The following is a 22,497-nucleotide window of genomic DNA, read 5'->3' on the forward strand; positions in this document are numbered from 1 at the left end:
CCAATCATCAAAACATTGTGCAATACCTTTTGTAACATATAACGATGGCAAATGTCTGAAATCTTGTTATCCCTTCAAACCTTCCATCGTCAATAACAAACTTTAAACAAAGAATATCTTTGTATATGAACACTGTTCCAAAAATAACTATGTAATGTATTTCCATTTCATGCATTTTGTTGTATTGGTTGAATTTTACATATTGTATGTTGTTTAACAAAAGTTTAAGGTTCAAGATTTTTATTAATCATTAAACATACATTGGTGAAATACACCTTTTGTAAGTCATATTATTACAATTACATTATTGCTATGATTAAATGTTAATTACATTTTGCTCTTTAACTACTTAAGTGACAATTAAATAAAATGTTTTATATATATAACCTAAATAACAAGAGTAAAATATTATACAAAATTAACAAATAAATATATTACAAGCATTACAATATTAAAATACAACCTTAATTACCTATAATTTACATACAAAAGACTATTAAAATTTTCACCTCTGTGTTCATGTATTCGTCAACTTTGTAAAAAACGTATTCATTCTAACATTTAAAAATCTACTTAGACTAACAGTGTGGGATGTTTGCAGTAATTTTTTAAATAATCTTTTGTTTTCATACGGAATATGTTGCTATATGTTTTTGAAAGCCAAACAGGAAATCACACTTAAGCAAAGTTTTGTCTAGTATCATAATGATGTACATCAGATCTATTTAGTTCATTATGGTGAATAATCATATTTAAAATATTATTTTTGGCAGTTAAGGTTAGTTAAATCTCATGATAATATCACAAAACTATAAAATACTATATTATATGGCTTTAAGAGTTAAAAGATGGGTTACTAGAATCAGTTTAGAAGCAATAGCAAAATGTAGTTTAAGATTAAAAACCTAAAGCTGTTTTATCCAGTTACGCTTATTAATCCTGTTTATATTTTAATACCGAGTAAACATTATCTGACACCTGCTAGATGGACAAGGTTAATTTTGATAAAAAGTTAAATCAAGTGTTTTTCATATATTTCACAAGAAGTGTGGTAAGTGTTAATTCAAGTTGGTTACCACATTTTGATTTGTTGATTGATTACTTACTTTTCATATGAAAAAAAATTCCAAGGTGAGAATAATCTATATATAAGAAACTGTAAAGTTGTCAGCTATTGACTCACCAACCATGTCTGTCAAGTTCTTCTTTGCCTTGCTAGCTTTGGGTAAGTTTGCTTTATTGTATTGAAAAATGCCCATATATCATAAGTAGTTAAGTATTTTATGGCCAGCTGATAATAAATTCTCATCCAAAATCTCTTACTAGAAAACTAAAATAATTAAAACTCATTGTCAAACAGACAAAAATGTGGCTAAACAATAGGCGTTGTACTTACAGGTATCTAGGTAACTTACTAAAACATAAGGATAATTCATATTACACTTCCTCTTCCTCCTAAGTGATGGTATAGAAGTGACTGAATAGATACAATAGTAAGCTACTATATGCAATCAGGATTAGCCCATTTCTCCCAAGATCCAATGAGTAAATCCCCCCTATTTCCAAAATTATTAACAGCCCTTAAAATTTAAAATAAAGTGTTAGAAGTTGCCAGACATTCATAGTGTTTGTTTTAATATTGCCCCATTAAAAATAGAACAATAGAAAAATGGAGCTGTCAAACTCAAGTTCTAGTTATTTTGGACTCAAAAAATAATAAATAATCATAAAAATTCATTTAATATAACTATTTAACCAGTTTTTACTCCACTGCCAGAAATATGTTTATCCTTTATGCAATAATATGATACACCATTTGACGTAAATTCATCAATTTAATCATTTTAGAAGGTATCACAATTAATTTCATTTCAATTATTTTTCTACCAAAAATCAGTATTAGTTGTTCCAACTACTCCAAAACAAAATCTCTGAGATTAAAAATATTAATATATTGTATAATAATGAAAAACGTTTATTGTCATTAATCAAGTGGTTGCAATAGACATAGTCAAACTTACACTTAGCCTTAGTGCAGCCTCTTAGGTATCAAAGGTTACATGTCAAAAATTAAATGGGTCAAATAAAATACATTTATAGACTACAAAAATGAATAACTACGGTATCTAAATTTAAAATATATAACAATACATGTAATACATTAAAATCATGTAAATAAATTAAACACACAAATAAATATAAACATTCACATAAGAATCACATTTTACATAAGACCTTGGATTAAAGATTTACAGAAGATAAATTCACATTTTCAAATTCAGTTATAAAATACACTATAAAATCTTGACTAATCAACTAACTTTTAATTTTGGTTTTAAAAGTGTTAATTGGAAGGTTCCTAATGTTTAAAGGCAATTTATTCAAAAGTTTTATACAAAAAAAGCTAAAAGACTTTTGGGTTTTACTTAATCTTGCACATCTTACATCTAACAGATCTCTGGTGTTGTAACAGTGGATTGAACCTATTGAAATAAAATTACTTAAGTTTTTCTTGACATGGGTGAGACTATAGAAAATGAACAAACTAGGTAATGTGAGTATTTTAAGCTCAGGAAATATAGTTCAACACGAATCTCTATCCCCCAGACCTTTTATATACCTGACCACTTTTTTGCCACATGAAAACTTCTTGGGTTCCACTGGAACTACCTTAAAGATTAATACCATAAATTAAACGTGAATGAAAAACTGCATAATAAGCTTGGAGTACACATTTTTAATTTACGGATCAGAAATAAAAAGGCAAGTACGTAAACGCTTTGTGTGAAAGTCCCACATCAATTTAGAATCCAAATTAATTCCAAGAAGTTTAACTGTTTTATGCAAAGTAGATTTACTTAAACTAAAGATAATTTCTTCAGTTTTTTCATGATTTAAGACAAGTTTATTGGATGAAAACCAAAGATTCCAACACTTCTTTATATAATTGATTACCACTTCGTTAAGTTCTCGGTCAGGACTAGACGAAAAAGTGTGGTGTCATTTGTACAAAGAAGACAATTTTTCGGAAGGAAATTAAGCAAATAATTAACAAAAATGATGAAAAGGAGGGGACCAAGGACAGAGAGCCCTGTGGAACCCCCTCATCACCATCCTCAGGTCTGATCTCTTCAAGTTTTACTAATTGTGATCTGTCTACCAAATAAGATAATTCAGCATTCTCCAAGCCATAAAAATTAAGCGTTTCTAGAAGTTCTTTATGCGGAACAAGGTCAAAAGCTTTACTAATGTCTAAAAGTAATGTTCTAGTTTTTTCTTTGTTTTAAAAACCCTCTGCAACATTGAAAACCAGATTTTTTACCGCCTTAATGGTAGATAATCCTCTTCTAAACCCAAACTGAGCAAAAGTGAGAAAATGGTTTGTTTCATAATAGATTTCTAACTGATCTTTAACAATGGATTCTACTAGCTTGAATACTACTGGCACAAGAGCAATTGGACGATAATTATTTACACTGAGCCTATCACCTTTTTTGAAAATGAGACCTACAGCTGTTACTCAAAAACAATTGGGAAAAACACCCTCTGACAAACTCTAGTTAATTAAAATCATCAAAAGAACGAGCAAAACTACATCTAATTTATTTATTGGGGACTTAATTCGAAAGCCCATAACATCTTCAGCCTTTGAATTACTTAGCCTACTTATACATTTATTTACAGTTACACAATCTACCAAATTAAATTAAAAATACAGTTTGGAATCTTGGCAGGTTTACCAGTTTGTTCATTTCAAGTGGGGTTGCAATTGTATCAATATAAAAAAACTGGTTGGTTGATAATACCAACAAAATAAATGTTAAACTCAGTAGTACTGATGGGTAAATTTGGAGTGCTTTGTTTAATTAAACAACCAGTTTCCTTACTGATTATGTACCAGGCTGGAACTTTTTACCCATGAGGTTCATTGTTGACCATAACGGGTGTACAAGTGCCGCTTTACTCACTTCCACTAAGTTGACATTTTGGTGGAATAGACTCATAATATGAGGAGAGTTCGTTTTCCTGGTCTCTACATTAACACAAGACAAGTTAGCAAGATTGTGTCTATTAGGAATGTCTACACAAATTTAGTGTGAGAAGATTTGGTTAATGTAGTCTTGATACCTGCGAGTGCCTCACTAGATTCATTCTTGGCAACATCATTAGTCCCACAAATTAGAGCCATAACATAATTTTTATTCTGTTTTTCAGGGTCATTTTTTTTTAACTAAAAATGTTTTTGGTTCTATCACCAGGATGGATCAAATCAAATTCATTATTCTACATTTGTTTTTTTTGTTTGTTGAGAGCGATATCTCGTCCATGGCTATCACTACAAATCATGATTTTAGTTTGCACCTCTTTCATATTTATTTCTTCTTCCACTTCTTCATCCAAGACTGTTAAGGAGATAAAACAGTTTGTATAGGGAAGGCCAGCTTGTACAAGTTTTCCGGTGGTTTGTTTTAGTCTGTGAGATGATTTGATTTGAGTGCATACCAAAGTTTCATCAGAAATTTGTTTATGTAAACTTGATTTTGAAGGCTGCATTGGAGGAAAACACCTGATACACTAAGTAGGCAAGAGACTCATTTCTTGAATTTTATTTTGTAATATATAGTAGAATAGTTGTAACAGTTTTTAGATTCTCGTTTTTTAATTGCTGTAAGATAATCTGAGTTTGAAAATCTTGTGGAGGTAAGCTTTTTACAGGGTTTTGTAGATAAGATATGATATGAGTTTGTATTAATATCTGCTACTTAATTTTAAGAAAACAAAGATAAATTCTTTACTGGAAAAAATTTTATCTTTCATTAATTTAATGTCAGTGTAATTTTAAGGAAAGTGAAAAAATGTAAAAGGAAAGTTATGGTATTTTTTTTTTTTTTTTTTGTAGAATAATATGACAATTATTCTCATCATAGTTTCAATGGAAGTTAAATTCAAAAATAAAAATATAATCAAGAGTTTCGTAACTTTTTCTAACCCTATTTACAAGACAAAAAGTGGTAAAATGTTTTAGGAAATTGGTTGAAAATTTTAAAAATTAATAATTTTTCTTCAAGAGTACAGCTATTTTTAAGCAAAATAAGGAAATTAATTGAATTTAATTTGATGACGGTTAAAGTAAAAGCTTGGACTTTACACTAGAAAATTACTTTATGTTCTTTGTATATTTAAAACTAAAATATGCTTGGTAGTTAAAGAATTAAACCGATAACCGTCTTGTCATTAGGTTTTAGGAAACTTTAATTTAGTTTTCTACAATAACCTTGACCAAACTTTGTATTCAGGTGTGGCCAGCTGCGTTGCCAGTGAGCTGGTTTCCCCCAAGTCATCAGCTGCAAACAGTAATACTGGACTTGGTATCTACGATGGAAAGAAAACCACCATTCAGAAACATCCTTACGTGGTAGGTATAAAAATGCAAGTCTTTTAAATTGTGATTTTTATTTTTACTATTTTTTTTTTACTTTAGAATGAAGACTCATTTCTGACAAGCTGTAACATCATACAACTTTTTAGGCACAAAATTGAAAGTTTAAGTCATTTTTATAATAATAGTAAACTCACTGATTGTTAACTCTTTACAGGCAGTTACATGAGGTAAGTTAGTTAAACCATACCAGTTAAGATAATTATTAGTAAATAGTTAGTTTCAATTTTATTCTGTGTGTATACAATTTTTTAATTACCATTGACAACAGTTTTAAAACAAATTCTAATATATTTGCCTAAATTTGAAGCAAACACTACTTTACTTTAAATATCTTCATATGTGTGATAAAGGACTCAAAATTATTCATCATGTTGATACAACTATTATATAATAGAATACACTTATTGACTCAATTGTTGTATAATACAATTATTACCTCGCCAAATGACACTTATACAAAGACTGCGGATAATATGTATAAGACCGCTGGCTTTCTTTAAAAAATTAAATACAAACAAAATAATATTTGACATTTCTATCCAAATAGTTCATTTTCCATTCTCTAGACAACTGTTAAAATTTTAAATGTATTAAAAGTGTGTTAGTCACTGTAAAGATATATATTTGCCATTTTAGAAACATAATTTCTGATGGATTCTATTGTTTTTTTTAATGCAAAATCATGTATTGCTGTGATATATGTTTAATGCAAATACAAGATGTGAATTACATGCCACAAAATACATTAAAAAAAAACCTTTTAACTTAGATTTGTATTTAAGGGTAATTTTACCAGTTGGTTTTAAGATACTGCAATGTTGAGTTGTATAATCGGGTTACATTCTCAGCCATGGATACGATTCAGATTAGATATTTACTCAGCCGTTTTTATTCATTAATTTGTTACAAAATGCCAAAACCAACTTAAGCAATTTGCTGTTCTAATCCATATAGTTCTTGCACAAGTATAGTGGTGATGGTGATTTCAGTATCCCTCAAAAGCTCAGAATAAAAGTGTCTCATCATATTTTGACAGCAATAAAACCTAGACAGTGGGAGCTCATGATCTCTTATTTGCCATCACTTTGTTATTGACAGTATGAAATTGTACTAGTTTGGTTTTGTGTTTGCCATAGGCTTCACTGTTGCTGGATGGGTCACTTTGGTGTGCAGGCACCGTTGTCAGCTCCAACTGGATCATCACTATTGCTGAGTGTGTCTACAGGTGAGTAGCCAGTATGGCAACTGAGTGGCTTTTACTCAGCAGCAGATCTCAGCTTATTTTATTTGAGCATTGAGAGTTTGCAACTAAAAACTTTAAACCCATTTTGACCAGTTAAAATTGCATAGATTTAGGGTTATCAATTTCAATTTAAACATCTTTATCAACATATGAGTTTTGACCAAATTACAAATACAATCAATCAGAATACAACATTTTCAAGGGTTTTTGACATTGATAGCCAATGAAAGCATTGATTGATTGGGTGTTGAAAAGCAGATTAGAAAATCACAAATTTATTATGTTTTCTGGGATTAAGATTCAATTCATTAGGCTGGAATGAATAGTTTGTTAGATTGCCATCCAACTTAATGAGGCCTATGGTTGACCCTTAAAATCGAAGCAAACCTAAAAAATAGAATATCACCTGAATATGTGAAGACTTTCCCTATGTGCTGAATTCTTGATTTATATTTATATGAAGTATATTTATGTAATATCATGTACATATGCTATAATTGGAACTGATAACATTTTTGTTCAATTTTGGTAATTTTGGTCTCTTATGAAAATCTTTTACGGTTTCCCGACATGGAATGTAATATGACGTGAATTATCGTGATAAAGAAAGAAAAGAAAGAAAGAAAGACTTCTTTATTGAGGCAAAATTAGGACCATATAGTCCTTTCTCACATTTAACCTCTTAAAAAAAATTAATCTTAATAATGCAAATTAAGGCTTATTAACTATAACTTACATTTACGGTATTCCATTCACTCTTCCATTCACACAGTCACGATTCAAAGAGTAGCCCCACCACCTGCCACGATCATCCGGTCCAGGTATTTTCGTCTCAGCTCCGCCACAAACCGTTTCCAGCTCTCAATTTGTTTGACAGGATCTGGTAAGGAGTTCTATAATCTACAGGCGGTAACGGTGAAGGATCGGTTATAGGTTTTGGTTCTGTGTATTGGAATTCTGAGACTTAGTGCACCAGACCGAGTTTCTCTTGCGCCACTCCCCGCCAAAAACTGAAAGTTTTCAGATAAATATTTTGGTGAATCCGTATTAACCCTTTTACTGCCGGACACCTTTTTTTTAGTTTGTTGAAAAATTCCGGGCTGAAATTGACTAAAATGTAATGATTTTTTAAAAAAATCATGGATTCATTATTTTTTATCATAAATTGATAAACTTTATCTTGTTTTTTTTCCTTATAAGTTGTAATTTGCTACAAAAAATAATTTAAACATTTTCTGTCCTTAAAAAATATATATATTATGTCATGAAACAAAAATTTTAAATAAATAAAAATTATTTTTTGAGTTTGCACTTTAACAACTATATTTAAATATTAAACCACCACCATAATTATAATTTTTTATTGTATAGTAATTATATATAAACATTCCCAAAAAGTTTTAGGAACATACCTTGAAAAATACTGAAGCTGTGATGAATTTTTGAAATTGGTGCAATATCCTCGAATTTCAAGATAACACGTTTATTGATACATAACTTTACACTATATCGCTTTATAATACATAAATCACTTTATAATACATAAATCACTGTCCATTGATATGAAAATATAATACATAATAGAAAATTAAAGTTAAAAGACACTTTGATCAATATTTACAAAAATATATATACATTTTTAGGTTCATAGGCCTGCTGATTAGCACTTGTGTTCCCCAAAACTTGTGGGATGAACACCTTTTTTACAGTTTTTGCAGACAGTCCTGGTTCTCTTCCTCTTCCCTCCAGTACTCATTTTATTAATCGTAAAAATATGTAGATTTACAAATATAAATGTCAAATAAAGTGTAAAACACGAAACAACACAAGTGGAACTCACAACTAATGAGATCGACCATAACCTCATCAAACCAAACTCGAGTTATAACCAAAGAAGTTCAGTAACAAAAATGGCTTCCATAGATTATAAAACCTGTTTTCTGTGTGTTGTCCATATAGTAATGAATAACACAGCTGAATTTCGATGCATTTGGACAACATTGAAAACCAGTATAAAACAAATACGAGACGGCTTTTATAGCGCACGTTGGCGATTTTCGCACAAACGGCAGCGTGCGCAATCGCGCACGTCGGCAGTAAAAGGGTTAATAATATAGTACAGCAATATAGTGATATATATTTTGGGAATGCACCAAGTTTGAATTATGGTAAATTAAAAAAGCATATTATAACTTTACACAAATGTCTTTAATATATACAGTCAAACATAAGTACAATTAATCCTAAAATCAAAATCTGGCACTTATTTGTTATACTCTGTGAAATACACCAAACATAGTCCAGGATAGCCGGGGCAAGCTTGGCAGAACTACATATCTATATCTGTGGTGTATTGGTAGCACACTCAACCGGCAAGTGAGAGATCCGGGTTCGAGTCCCGGCGAAGCAAGTACTTTTTGTGATTCAATGGTTATTGAAATTATATATATATATATATATATTATATATACACAGTAAATTGTCTTACCTAGTTAGATAACTAGTGTCAACAATTGCCGTTGTTTCTTGGTTTGATAACCACTCAGTGGCCCTTTATTGGTGTATTGAAAGTTAATAGAAATAAAATACACAAAACATTGGGAAAAGTCTTTTAGACGTTTAGATATTACAGTGACTATAATAAAAATTTAACCTTGACATTGCTGGTAGTGAAAGACATTGTTTATACAATTGGCTTCCAAATATGGTGTTTGAATTCTTCTTGCCTGATTTTATAACAGAATTAGTTAAATCTACTAATGCATGCCTGCTTGTTACAAAATTTCTGAAATATTATCCTGGAGGGATTCATAAAACTATTAGAGTATTTAAAAACTAGAAAACCAAAACAACCAATTGGCAACAACAATCACCAGCAACAGCAATCGGCTGTTGCTGTGATTTCAGCCCGAGTGTTATGTTCGTGGTCTGCTCTGCTGATGATCACGGATGTTGCAGCTTATCCACTTCAGATCTGAGCGTAGTGGTCGGCAGCAATGATGGTCTCAATGGCAAGAAATACACAGTGAAATCTTTCACTACTCATCCCAAGTACAGTTATGGAAATTTTGACTATGACTTTGCCTGTGTACAAGTCAGTGGCAAGTTCAAGTGGTCCTCTAAAACCAAACCCATCAAGATCGGCACTAAGGAACCCAAGGCGAACACCAAGTTTACTGTTGCTGGGTATGGTGTCACTGTAAGTTATCAATATATCTCATATTATTTATAAAAAATTAGATAGCATTATGATTAGTAACATATTACAGTACCATTGTACAAAACTCCAAGACAGCATCAAATAAAAAGTCTTTGTTTTGCTTACTGATATTTCAAATAATGGCACAACCATGGACAAGTTTATTCCAAGGGACCTTTTTTGCAAAGTTATAATTTCAATCATTGTTCAAATATTTTCAAATTGCCATGACATCTTAAAAATGGAACTGCATGGTTTGGTGAATACTTCAAGCCTAATATGCAAGAGACAACAATTTTTAAAGCTCCATTTGTATTATTTGCTTTCATTAGAATAAGGTGTATATATTTTTATCAATGATATCTGTTACAATTTTCTTTAATATCTAAAATTAATGCTGATAAAATGCATAAAATAAAGAATGTTCTAAATCTGCATAGAATTTTAGATCTGATCTTAACATACTTCTAAAGTTTTCTTCATCGTTGAAAAAGTGTCTGTTTCTGAGGGTGGTTTTAAAAATTATCGAAATGCAATAGAAGTGTCAACATTTAAAAAATGGCCACTATCTTGGATGGATGCAAAATTTTCATCATATTCTTTTAACCCTTTGACGCCGGCGCTATTTGACGTGCGCTGTGCCTGAGTGGCGGTGGGCGCAAGACCTGCTTGCCCTCGCTGGGCGGAGGGATTTCACTAAAATCTCACGTCCCGCGCATCGTTCTAGTTATTTGCCTCTAACTTTCTTATTTTTTATTAAATTGGCTCAAAAAATTTCTATTTTGTAAAACTAAATTACCTTTATTTTGAGTTAATCTTACAAATTTTCCGACAGTTAATATATGTGTTTTACATTAATTTAGTTTGAAAAACTTGTGTTTCATTACATTTTAAGTGTGTTTTGTGGTAAAAAACCTTGAATAAAGCTGTTTTCAAATACTTATCATTGAAATTAGTTTTAATATCAGTATACAGCTTATGTTAGATTTTAATTAGAAAATAAACATTTTCTTTGGGATAGGAATACACCAATACGTTTTTGCAGTTACAAATTGTATTGAGTAGAGTTCAGTAGCCTAAATTAAAGTTATTTACACACATTTAAATAGATTCGAGTATTATTTTCAAGTCCTTTTAATAATGTAGGATGGTGTGATACCTTTGAAAGCAAGGATCCAAACACAATCCTACGTCACAATCACTGCAGTAGATAGTGGATCTCTTCTCTCTTCCGACTTTGCGGCAGACTACACAGCGTCGTCGAGTGTTGGATTGTTTTGGCCAGTGATTACTATTTCTAGCAGAAAGCCTGGTGGTTTCTCGTATGGTAGGACTTTGAACAATTCACTCAGTGGGACCAAAACGAAGAATAAGTTCTTGGACAAGCTTTAGTCGAAAGCCACTAAGAGGCTTCTTTGTTCCATTTTCAGGTTTGTAGAGAATATAGCTGTTCAATACAGTAATACCCAAAAAATGAAAGAATAGTTTCTTTGCTATTAAACGTTTCAAAACAAAGTGAACAATTTCGATTTGTTTTTTGTGAAAAATAAAACCTTTTAAGAAACAAACAAAAAACGTTTGGCATGAAAAGGTTAGTTCGTTTAGGAGATACAAAATAAATAACAAAGCACTACAGCATGGGACAGCAGGTATCCCGCTCGCTACTCAGCCACCCAAGTATGCCGGGTCAGACGCTGTCCCGCACGCTACTCGGCCACTCATCACTAGTGGGACAGACGCTGTCCCAGCCGACCTCAAAGGGTTAAAATAGACGTATTAATTCATTTTAATGTGAATGCAAAGTTTGGTAGTTTGGGTGTTATTAAATCTCACTACACTCATCTACCACATAATTTATTTCATATCAATTACACTATTAAAATGTGACATGCCTGTTCAGATGATATCCCTAGTGATATTCAGCAGTTTCTTTGACTTTCAGTAAAAAACCTCTGACCATTTATGCACTTCAAAAATAATGTTTGTAATGTTTGCACATCTTGGCTTATCACTATACTGATTATTGTTCAAATTGTCTGAATAAAATGTTAAATTGTCTGTCCACCTAGAAACAGCTTTATTATGAAGGATCAAAGTCATCCAGTGTGTTCTGAAAACCAGCATATATTTCCCTTGCTTGTCACAAATAAAATTCATGCCAATTTTAATTATTACTTGAATTTCAAGTTTTTCCATCTTCAAAAGTCACCACTTGGGAACAATAGAGATATGGTTGCACCAGATGTATGCACAGAGCTTTTAAACATCACATATTTATTGATAAGAGTGGACTATTTTCATGCAAATCTCATTGCACTGGTGCTGACATTTTTCGGTGATTCCAAAAACTTTTCAAACTCTTCTAATATATACATATTGTTGTAATCTTGAACATGTTATGCACAAAAAAAATCATGCTTTATTTCTATTACATTATATAACAGCGTATTTTATAAATCAAATTTCAGTCGGCAGTGGGAGCTCCAGCCAACAACGACTTGCTACAAGGAACACTCATGTGGGAAAGCAAATCACAGTGCAAGACTTTCCTAGAGTCTATTGGTATCACTTGGACTCCTCGGATTGCTTGTGGATACAACAAGGGCAAGACCACACTTTGCCAGGTTGGTAACAATTTATCAGCACTTCATTGTACTTTTTGTTCCTACTTTCTAAATGTTAATAATATTTTTAATATAGTAATAATACATACAGGATATTGTCAGGGATATTTTCTCACAGTTTTCCAATATCATTCTTTAGGCTTTAACCATCTTTGTTGTCATACTGCAATAGGATCGCTCTAGTGTTTTCTAAAAAGATCACATTTGTATTGATATCTACTTCCAGTACTGTTCCACGACTCAAGCACTAGTACTAGAATTTCACACAACCAAGTGGAATTTCTACAAGTTCTATTAGATAAGAAACCACATTCTCGGTAGCAAGAATTGATTTATTATTTACAATCGTACAATAATTTGTGCTTTTTTTATCATTTACTCTCAAAGAACACCAAACATCTCCACCTGACTGGTTAATTTTCAGGGTGATTGGGCCGATGCACTTGTCTATAAAGCCCCATTTACACTGCCCAAACATCCCCGAGCATCGAGCATCGAGCATTCGTGATCGTAGCTCGCCGGTTTTTTTCAACGAGCACGAACGCAAAACGAGCCCTCTGTTTACACTGCTCGAGCATTTGTGTCGATCAGTTTCTCGTGAGCGTTTGCAGTGAATATTGATGATGGCACCCGGACTGTCAAAACTTGCGGTTTCCGCTGCGGCCGTCCTCATCCTGTTACAGGAGGAAACGCGAGGAAGGAAAAAGGCGACGCGTGTGGGAGTCTTCATTTTTGAAAAAGAGGAACCACACTATTTTGCTGAGAGATTTGAAAGAAGACCACGGAGGGCTCTTCGAAAACTTCAGCCGAATGTCGTTAGACGATTTCGCCATCATATTGGGAAGGATAGAAGGAAAATTGCCAAAACCGGACACCAACTTCCGAGAGTGCGTTCCTGCAATCAGTCCGGTTTGGCGATAACTCTTCGATTTTTAGCAAGTGGTGACTCGTACGGTAGCCTCATGTATCTCTTCAGGGTTTCAAAGCCTACAATTTCTTTACTTGTTCCTGAAGTCTGTCGGGCCATCGTAGAAGCACTACAGGAGTATGTCAAGGTAAGAACAAAAATGTATAATATAATTTTATTTTTTGGAAATATATATTTGGAATAAGTACATGAAAAAACGTTGAACAGAACTATTGAATAAAGTGCAAACGTGTGAATATTTTAACAGAACGAGGAAAAGAATGTTCCTGCTTCTGAGGATACCCCCAGTTCCAGGATCCGAGGCAAATACGGAGGCGAGCGGATCTGCATCATCACTGCTTGATTGATGTGAATGGTCTGTGGTGGGGGGTTGAGGTTCTAGATGGTGGTATGTAGGAAGAGAGGACAGAGGTGAAGTAGAGTCCCCACTGTACTCTGGTGTAGTCTGTTGTGGATGTAGTAAAATAGCCGGAGAAGGTGGGCCAGAATTCGCTGACGAAAACGTAGTAGCAGGGGACGGAGAGGCTGAATAATTCGGCGAAACTGATAAGATAAACCGGCGATTTTGATGAGGAAGTTCGTCATAGCGGCCCATGTCGGCTTCGAAAAGAATGTTGTTTGACGTGGTGCTGGACAAACGCTTGTGTCCTCTTGGAGTAAGAATTTTAATTTCATCGCAACATGCTCACCATACACATCACAAGCATCACGCCTCACAGCATTATGCAGTATGCCGAACACCTCGTCAACTTGAGACCGGTGGAGAGGCTGGCGTTTTTTTGCGCTTCATTGGAGTAGGCTTTGCAAAACCCAGTGCCGTTTGACTGGAAGCCGATCGTATCTCTTGAGATTGCTGATGAGGGAGGGTTTGAGTAATTTGGGAAGCAGATTCACTTGTATTGTCGTCCTCTTCCTGAATGAGCTCAACCTTAAAAATGAAAGAAATGAATTAGCAAATTAACTAAAATACTTGAGGGTTTTATTACAAACTATTGGTTCCGCTATAAAAATTTAATTGTAGTTATTTAATAGTGTGTAGGTATATAATTTAATTTTGACGCTATGGGTGTACGTAATAAGAAATATTGTTCATTTTCAGATGCCCGAAAATGAAAGAACAGTGGCTATGCGAATCCAAGAAATTTGAAGAGAAGTGGGACTTCCCCCATGCTGTTGGAGCCATCGACGGAAAGCATGTAAGCAATACAATGTCCGCCCAAAAGCGGGAGCGAATACTTCAACTACAAGTCCCTTTTTCAGTTTTGTATTATTTGCGCTTGTCGACGCTGATTATAACTTCATGTTTGTGGACGTTGGATGTCAAGGCAGGATTTCAGATGGTGGAGTTTTCAAAAATTCTCAGTTGTACGACAATATTGAAAAGGGCAACTTGAAACTTCCCCCACCATCTCCACTGCCGAATTCGAGTATCCCCAGCCCGTACGTCATTTTGGGGGGACGATGCTTTTGCATTGAGTGACAGTTTTGATGAAACCGTACTCTGGTTATCATCCACAAGGGTCCCCAGAAAGAATTTACAATTACCGATTGAGCCGGGCCAGAAGGGTGGTAGAGAATGCTTTTGGCATTTTAGCTTCTGTGTTTCGTGTGCTAAGGAAACCTTTGCTTTTGGAAACTGAGAACGCCAAGTGGGTTTGTAATGGCCTGTGTTTACCTCTACAAATTTTCTACGTAGAAGTGCAAGTTCGTCACGTCTATATTGCCCAGTGGGTGCTTTGGATACCGAGGAAAATGGAGAGGTTACACCTGGTACCCTGGAGAAATGAGGTGGCTCCGGCATCCCTTCTTGGTTTGAAAAAAGTACCCAGGAGATCAAATTCTAACTGCTAAAGATATCCGCGAGGCCTTTGCAACATACTTCATGACAAATGGAGCCTTATCATGGCAAAAACGATTACGCATGGATAGCATTCTGATTGCGCCTAAACCTCAAGTTATCAACACTGAAGATAGCCCTAAGGATAGTTATAGTAAAGTCTTGAAGTCAAGTACAAGAAATAGGGTTATTTATGGATCTTTGGAATCAAAGGGCAGCGTTCCTTTGAAGACTGTTAAGAGAATGTTCTGGTTATTTCTATCTGGCTTGGTGTGCAGCAAATTCTTTATGTTTGAACGAGAGTAAAACCCAAAATCTTATGTTTTAGTTTAAGAAATGATGTTGACATATCGTGACCAAATTGGTAAAGTACAGCGAATGTGCAAATCTGGCTACTTTACAGGAGAGCTGAAAAACAGTTTAAGGTGCAACAAAAAATCCGGTATTCTTGTTATTTATACTTTAACTACTGATCCTTAAACCTTGGAAAATACTGTAAAAAATGTGTATTATTAAAATTTGCCAAATGGTTACATTTACCAAAAAAATCAGATTCGTTAGTTTACCAAAGTGACTATCATATACGTATCAATTTTGTTAGGCTACGATGAAGTAGCGAATCTGCATTATTGTTTTAAGCATAATCCCTATTTTCACCTGTTAAAATAGGTTTCTGAGATGAGGGAACTGAGAAAAAACCAACGCAAGTATGAATCAGCACAATCATTTATATTATAATTAATTTAAAATTGAACAACTACAAATCAAATTAACAAATGAAATTTTTTAATATTATTTTCAAAAGTTAAACGTGGTTAAACTTTGATTAGTCAGTACCAGATTCTTGAGATTCATCTGGTTCTGGGAGGCCATCTCGTACACTATCTTCAGAGGGGAGATTGTTGTAAAAGCCGTGATAGATACGTGGTATCTGCAGATCTTTACAGAGTTTTTGAAGGTCTTTAAGCTTTTTTGTCGTTACTGGGAATCTAGTCTTGTATGGTTTAACTAAAGAGTTTATTTGAAGGCCTGCCCCTTTTGTTTTTTTGTTCACCTTTATAACGTACCTAAAAAAGGCGCATTTTCTGCGTAATCTGTTTTTACAAATAATTCATCTGGGTCAGTTTTCTGTATTGGAACCAAATAGCTTTTTTGAAAGGTAGATGGTTTTTATTATTTTCTGGGTCCACAAAAAACAATCTTGTCTTGCCCAACAGAAAATTCTATGAAATCGTCATGGCATAAAGGTATCACTTCAAATGGCTTTGGCTTGGTCCTTACTGGTCGTATTACTTGGCACCACCCCTCTGGAGTAAAAATTGGCACATTTTTACTATGTTGTTCTATTTTTGCATGTATGGAGTGACACTCCATTTGACTATGTCCAGGTTCAAAAAATCTGTGATCGATTTGCGAAATTGAGGGATGCTCCTTGAATAAACATTCATACACATTAAAACGAATTTAAAATTTTGTTGTTGTCCTCCACAGCTATCCGACATCATTGTAACAAATTCAACATTGGTCTGGCTCATTAAAAATGTATAGATGCAGGTAGAAATCTCTGTACTGCCCCGTTTTTCCTTCTGTCTCCGTCCCAGACATAGCAGGTGACACTTGCGTCCTTAAGATTGTAGATGGTTAGGTTGTACACAGCCAACTTTCTTACGTAGAAGAATGGTCCACTGGCTCCCTTTGGTGTGTTGAGAACAGCTTGAAGGTCCGATTGGATTGCCAAAAACATTTTGTTGTTCTTTTGCATCTTCCTTGTCTTTGTCTCTGATTTTTCGTGCTGCCTCTTTAACGCTCACAGTGCTCCAATATACAGACTATCATCATAATCAGCATCGTGTTTTTGTTCTTCGTGAGCTATACATTTCATGCACTGATCCTTTTTAGGTTTGTGAAATTTCAGTTTGTATTCACGAAAGATCCGTCGATACTTCTCAAAAGATACTGTATTTTTGTTTTCTTCAATGCATTTTTCTTTCTACCCAGTTGCGCATAATTGTTACATTTAGTGCACTCTCTAGATATTGATATTCAGATTTCTTTCTTGCATAATGGGATTCCATTCTTGGGAAAGACAAAAATATGTTCTCCTGATAAACTTGTCAGTGGCAGGACTTACTTTTGTTTGGTGTATCTTTTTTTTCCTCTTAGATCGGGTAGGAGAACACCCGACGAGTTAACCTTTTTACGTGCCCCTCTTATAAGTGACTCTGAAATATTCAGGGTATCGAGAAAAAATTCTCGACAAATTTTAAATGTGCCCATTTTCAGTGGAAAATGTGTATTTCTTGGTGAAAGCTCTACGTTATTCCCACTGCTTTTGTAACTTTCCTTGAAGTTGGTCGCACAGTGACATGTTTGACAAGAAAACTGCCGTTGTTCCGATAAGGAAGGCAATTGATGAAAATCGTTGTAGTTTTTTTCTCGTTGTTCTTCTGGAACATTATTTAAGCATTTGTGTTTGGCACGGCCGGGAGCATCTTGCTTGTTTTAGAGGCCTTGAATTAAATAATTTTCCTTTACAATACAATATTCAAGCCCTCTTAGTCTTTTTTGCCTTTTGTTCTTGTCTTTTATAAACTCCATTTTTTGATATTTTTCGCTTTTTTTGGTGATAAACGATGTTGGATATCTTCTGTAAGTGCTGAAGTTGTTACTGTGAATTATATTTGTATCATTGAGCTCACTACTTCTAAACCAGTTCTCCAGGTCCGACGTTATTATTTTCAGATGCCTCTTCTCTTTGGAGGCCTATAGAGTTGTGTACATCTGATATGACAGCTGCAGAAAATGACAGTTTTCTTGAGTGCCCAGATGGCCTGTTGGTCTCAAAAAGATAAATGAGCCTTAACATCAACGACAACGAATGTCAACAAAACAAAAACTATAAACTCACTCACTGGTGTGTTGTTTTTTTAATCAGCTGATTCCACAGAAGACAAAGTAAGTGTAACAGCTGTTAAATAAGGGAGAGCTGGGGTAGTTAGTTTATCTATAATATAAAAATGAACTGTTCGTGTGTAACAGCATCACTCACAAACGGCTGGACGGATTCGCCTAATTTTTTTTTTATAATTTGTTCGTCTTGAATCTGTAGAAGGTTAGTAGGATACTTTTTATCCCTTTCCCCCCGATTCAGGATTCCGCCCCACTGTTTACAGAAATACCCCGTAAGAAATGCATTGCAGCAAACATATGTTATTAAGTGAAAGAGTCTTTTCAAAATTTTAATCAGCTGTTCTTTGTAAACATATATATAATGCGACAAAAAATATATTTATATATAAATTTCTTTCTTTACACTTATAGTTTTTAAAGCATAGAGTAAGCTTAAGAGAAACGACAAATTTTGTTTAAAACTGTTTCTGCAATCATAATATATAAAAATGAATGTTTGTGTGTTTGTCCTTTAATAGACTCAGAAACTATTGGACCGATCACTATGAAAATTTGTATTTTTCTATGTAGAAGGTTTATACGCAATGCCCATTGATGTAACTAACCACCAGGCTTGTACTGCAAGATATAAAAGTTATCAAAGCGCCTGCACATTATAAAACTGCAATTACAACACAGTAGTTACGTATATTAAAATATCCAAACACTATTTGAAGGCAAAGAAAATATACGGGCAAAGCTTAAGAGTACGCGTGCGAAGCCGCGGGGAAACAGCTAGTTCTAATATATTATACAGTATGATGATTTTTATGGAAAAGTTAATACAGAAGGGATATTTATTATTTTCTTTAGATACAATCAAAATAATTCGTTAATTAAATCACATCAGCACTAGAAATATTCACTTAGGTAAAGCAGCGAATATGCCACTTTCCGCCTGTTTAGCCTTTTGCAATATAAATAATATACTTTGGTAAAAAGGCGAATGTGGCATATTCGTTTGTTTACCTGTGAGTAGTTCATATGACGACTGTTAAGCGTTGTGAATAGTGAGGCGAAGGGCAGATTCGTTAAAAAAACATTTGTAATTAACTGTTGTGTATTATTGGGTCTGCACATTCGTTGTTTTTACTGGAGTGTAGATCTCTCTCAGCACTTTCTGTTTAGCACATTAGCCCAGATTTGAAAATTTTGCACATTCGCTACTTTACCAATGTGGTCACGATATATAATATTAAATTTCTTGGTGTTTATGTACAGTCTAATATTAAAATGGAATGTTCATATTGAAATGTTATGTAAAAAGATGGCAAGAGGAATTTTTTATGTTGTGTAGGTTAAGATCAATTGTTAATAGAGAAGTGTTAATAGCTGTTTATTATGCCCACATACATAGCCATTTAACCTATGGAATTTTAGTATGGGGTAAATGATGGGAATGTAAAAAGGGTACTTGTATTACAAAAAAGGGCTGTGAGAGTTATATGTCAGTGGGGAATAGATCTCACTGTAAACCATATTTTTAGACAGCTTAAGATTTAACTGTTTATTCTATTTTTATATTGGAATGTTTTTTGTATGTAAAAACTCATTTAAATTCTGTGCCAACTAATAGTTTCTGTACATGGTTATTTCACAAGAAACTGAAATATGCTTAGATTAGATAAGTACAACTATCATTCCCACTAAATCAAACTTTTTAGAAATAGGCAAAAAAACTGTATAATTTTGTTACCAAACCATATCCAACAACTTAGCTTAAGACCTTTTAAATTGAAAATTAAATGTTTTGTTGTTGGATTTCTGCTGTTACAATATTGAAGAGTTATTTGTTTAGTTTGATAAGTCAGGTAGATAGACTTAGTAATTAGTCCAAATAAATCATTAAGCCTAAGCATGACGTAGTGTCGCATTTGTGAAAATGTTTACCCACAATAAATTTTTCTGATTCTGATTCATTACCTATTTATTGTACTACCTAGGAGGATATTATACCTGAATCTATTAGGAGGCATTTTCAAGCTTAAGTACATAAAAATGAAATCTCTAATAAGCCATGCAGGTAAAAAAGTGTAATTCGTGAGCTTACCTGTGAATCATTCTCCTTTGAAGCGTTTTGATGAAGTACATGAGTTGATGGTATTCCTTGCACATGTTCTTATCCTGTCAAAAACCCAAAAGCTTCGTTAAGCAAACCATTTGCTCCTGTAGATCTCGTCTGCACCTGATAAAAAATAGGTACATTTAATTATCAATTTCGTTATGAAACCGAAAACATAGTGTACTATTCAGAGAACAATGCACCGTCCTGGCTGCAAATCACAACATCTTATTTCCATTCCACCTTTTTATTTTCTATATTATAATAACGATAATAAAGATACTTAACTTTTTATATATTATAGAGATGATCACCTTCTATTTTTTATTATTATTTATGATTTCTTGAAAATAATATTGTCAATTGGTGTATTCAAAGTGTATGAAATTGGGTTGGGGGAAAGATTTATGATGAATTTGGTTGAAAAAATATGAATTTCAATTTCACACCGGAAAAAGCTATAAATTTGCTAGAAGAAGGCTGACTTACCTTTTCCAGACCCTTTTGAAGTTTCTTCCTTGTTCTTCTCCCTCCTGAAGGAAGCCAACAAGGAGGTTATTTTGCTTTTTACGGTGTCGTATGTCGTCTCCTCAACAACTGCGTCGCTATAGCTTCCCAAGCGTCATTTTTTTTTAATTTTGTTGAAGTACAGGCTTGTGTTCGGCTGCCACAGCTCTGTGCCCCTCATAAAGAAGAGAAACTAAAAGGAAGGCACTTTTCATTCTCCCACTCCATGCTGCTTTTAACGAAAAATTACTACACAGTAAACAGAAATAAAACTAAAGAATGAGTCTGACGAACTGTGAAACTCGACAGCCAGTAGGCAAGAACAGAATTCGGTGAACGCTGTTCGAAGAAACCCGAGGTGTTTACACTGAGCGAGCGTGCGAACGAGCTCCCATTTTGATGATTCGCCGGAAAACCGACTCGAGGCGGATCAGGCTCGAGCACGAACGAGCATTCGATTCGACCTTGCTCGGCTCGCCGAAACTGTTTACACTGCCTGAGCCTCGAACGACTGATCGTTCGTCACTCCTGTTTGCGTCGAATGCTCGGGCAGTGTAAACGGGGCTTAAGAATGCTGTCTATGGCATCTTCGCTGTGGGAGCAACATCAGGCTTCTGCACATCAGATGCTCAACCCAGTGGGCTGGCGGACGTCACCTCTGTTGCTTCTTGGATCAAGAAAGTTACAGGAGCTAAATACGACTATGAATAAAAATTCAATTATAATATTGGAGCCAATCACTCTATAAATTAAAAATACTGTTAAATTTTAAATAAAAGTTCTTGATAATTTTTTCCAATAAAACATGTAAATTACAAAACTATTTAACTGTGTAGCTTATTAAAATCTACTATATCATACTAATCTTTCTATAAAAACGTGAACGGAAAGTTAGAAACAATTTGGATATTTTTTGTTCTCATTTATACAATATCACTTAATAATATAATATAATAATCAATTAGTGATAGGCATTGTATCAACAATAGTATCTAAATTTGAGCTTGTTGCATCTCCCATCAGTTTGACCTAAAGGGTTGAAATTTGGTGTGAACCTCCCCCCCCCCACCTTATAATACCTTTACATCCGTATTGAAAATTATAAAATTTGTTATTTTGGGAGATGTTCTCCGAGCTAGAAGTCTGGCATACATTTAACCTTGTGATGTAGATGCTAACATCTGCCCTTACAATGATAAAAGGATTATTTCATTTATGGTATGCCATATAATTGATGCAAGATCTGGTCAAATCCATAACTGGTGTGTATCACTTGCTTGCAAAAAGAAATGAAGATAAAAGTGTTGATTGTATCAGCGGCGTATTTAGGGAGGGGCTACTCCCCGACAAACCATCTGAAAAAACAATACAATCCTTTTATAATGTTAAAATTCTATTTACATTTAAAAAAATTGTACATTGAATGAATTTTTAGTAAAAGGTACAATACAAATTTATTGATTTAGAGAAGTTATAATAATGAATTAGGAGTAACAAATTTGTATAAGTTACTTTTACCAAACCATAAAACTAAACACAATTTCAATGCATTCAATGACCCTGTGGACATAGCATAGCTACTGAACTCAGATGTGTTATGATGTAACTCGCATATTATGTTGAGTAACACAAAAGCTTACCTTTAGGTTAGTCAAACTTGGACTCTTGCATTTAACTACTTGGTTAGAACCTCTGATTATAGACA

General features: G+C 33.8%; 1 protein-coding gene across 1 annotated transcript; it reads left to right on the forward strand.

Annotated features, from left to right (window-relative positions):
- Positions 1–1,100: 1,100 nt before the first annotated feature.
- Positions 1,101–21,615, forward strand: LOC124369778 (trypsin epsilon-like). Its single transcript, XM_046827867.1, has 7 exons — positions 1,101–1,225; positions 5,298–5,416; positions 6,580–6,668; positions 9,645–9,885; positions 12,354–12,509; positions 12,934–12,963; positions 21,363–21,615. The coding sequence occupies exons 1-7, from the start codon at positions 1,189–1,191 to the stop codon at positions 21,501–21,503; spliced, it is 813 nt and encodes a 270-aa protein (XP_046683823.1). The 5' UTR covers positions 1,101–1,188; the 3' UTR covers positions 21,504–21,615.
- Positions 21,616–22,497: the final 882 nt, after the last annotated feature.

Source organism: Homalodisca vitripennis, chromosome X (genome assembly GCF_021130785.1).
Source record: "Homalodisca vitripennis isolate AUS2020 chromosome X, UT_GWSS_2.1, whole genome shotgun sequence".
Lineage (NCBI taxonomy): Eukaryota > Metazoa > Arthropoda > Insecta > Hemiptera > Cicadellidae > Homalodisca > Homalodisca vitripennis.

Excerpts from the sequence above, each read along its gene's own strand:
- LOC124369778 (XM_046827867.1), top strand. The coding sequence starts at position 1,189 with ATGTCTGTCAAGTTCTTCTTTGCCTTGCTAGCTTTGG. Across the intron at positions 5,417-6,579 it reads TTCAGAAACATCCTTACGTG|GCTTCACTGTTGCTGGATGG; the intron begins GTAGGTATAAAA and ends TGTTTGCCATAG. Across the intron at positions 6,669-9,644 it reads ATTGCTGAGTGTGTCTACAG|CTTATCCACTTCAGATCTGA; the intron begins GTGAGTAGCCAG and ends CGGATGTTGCAG.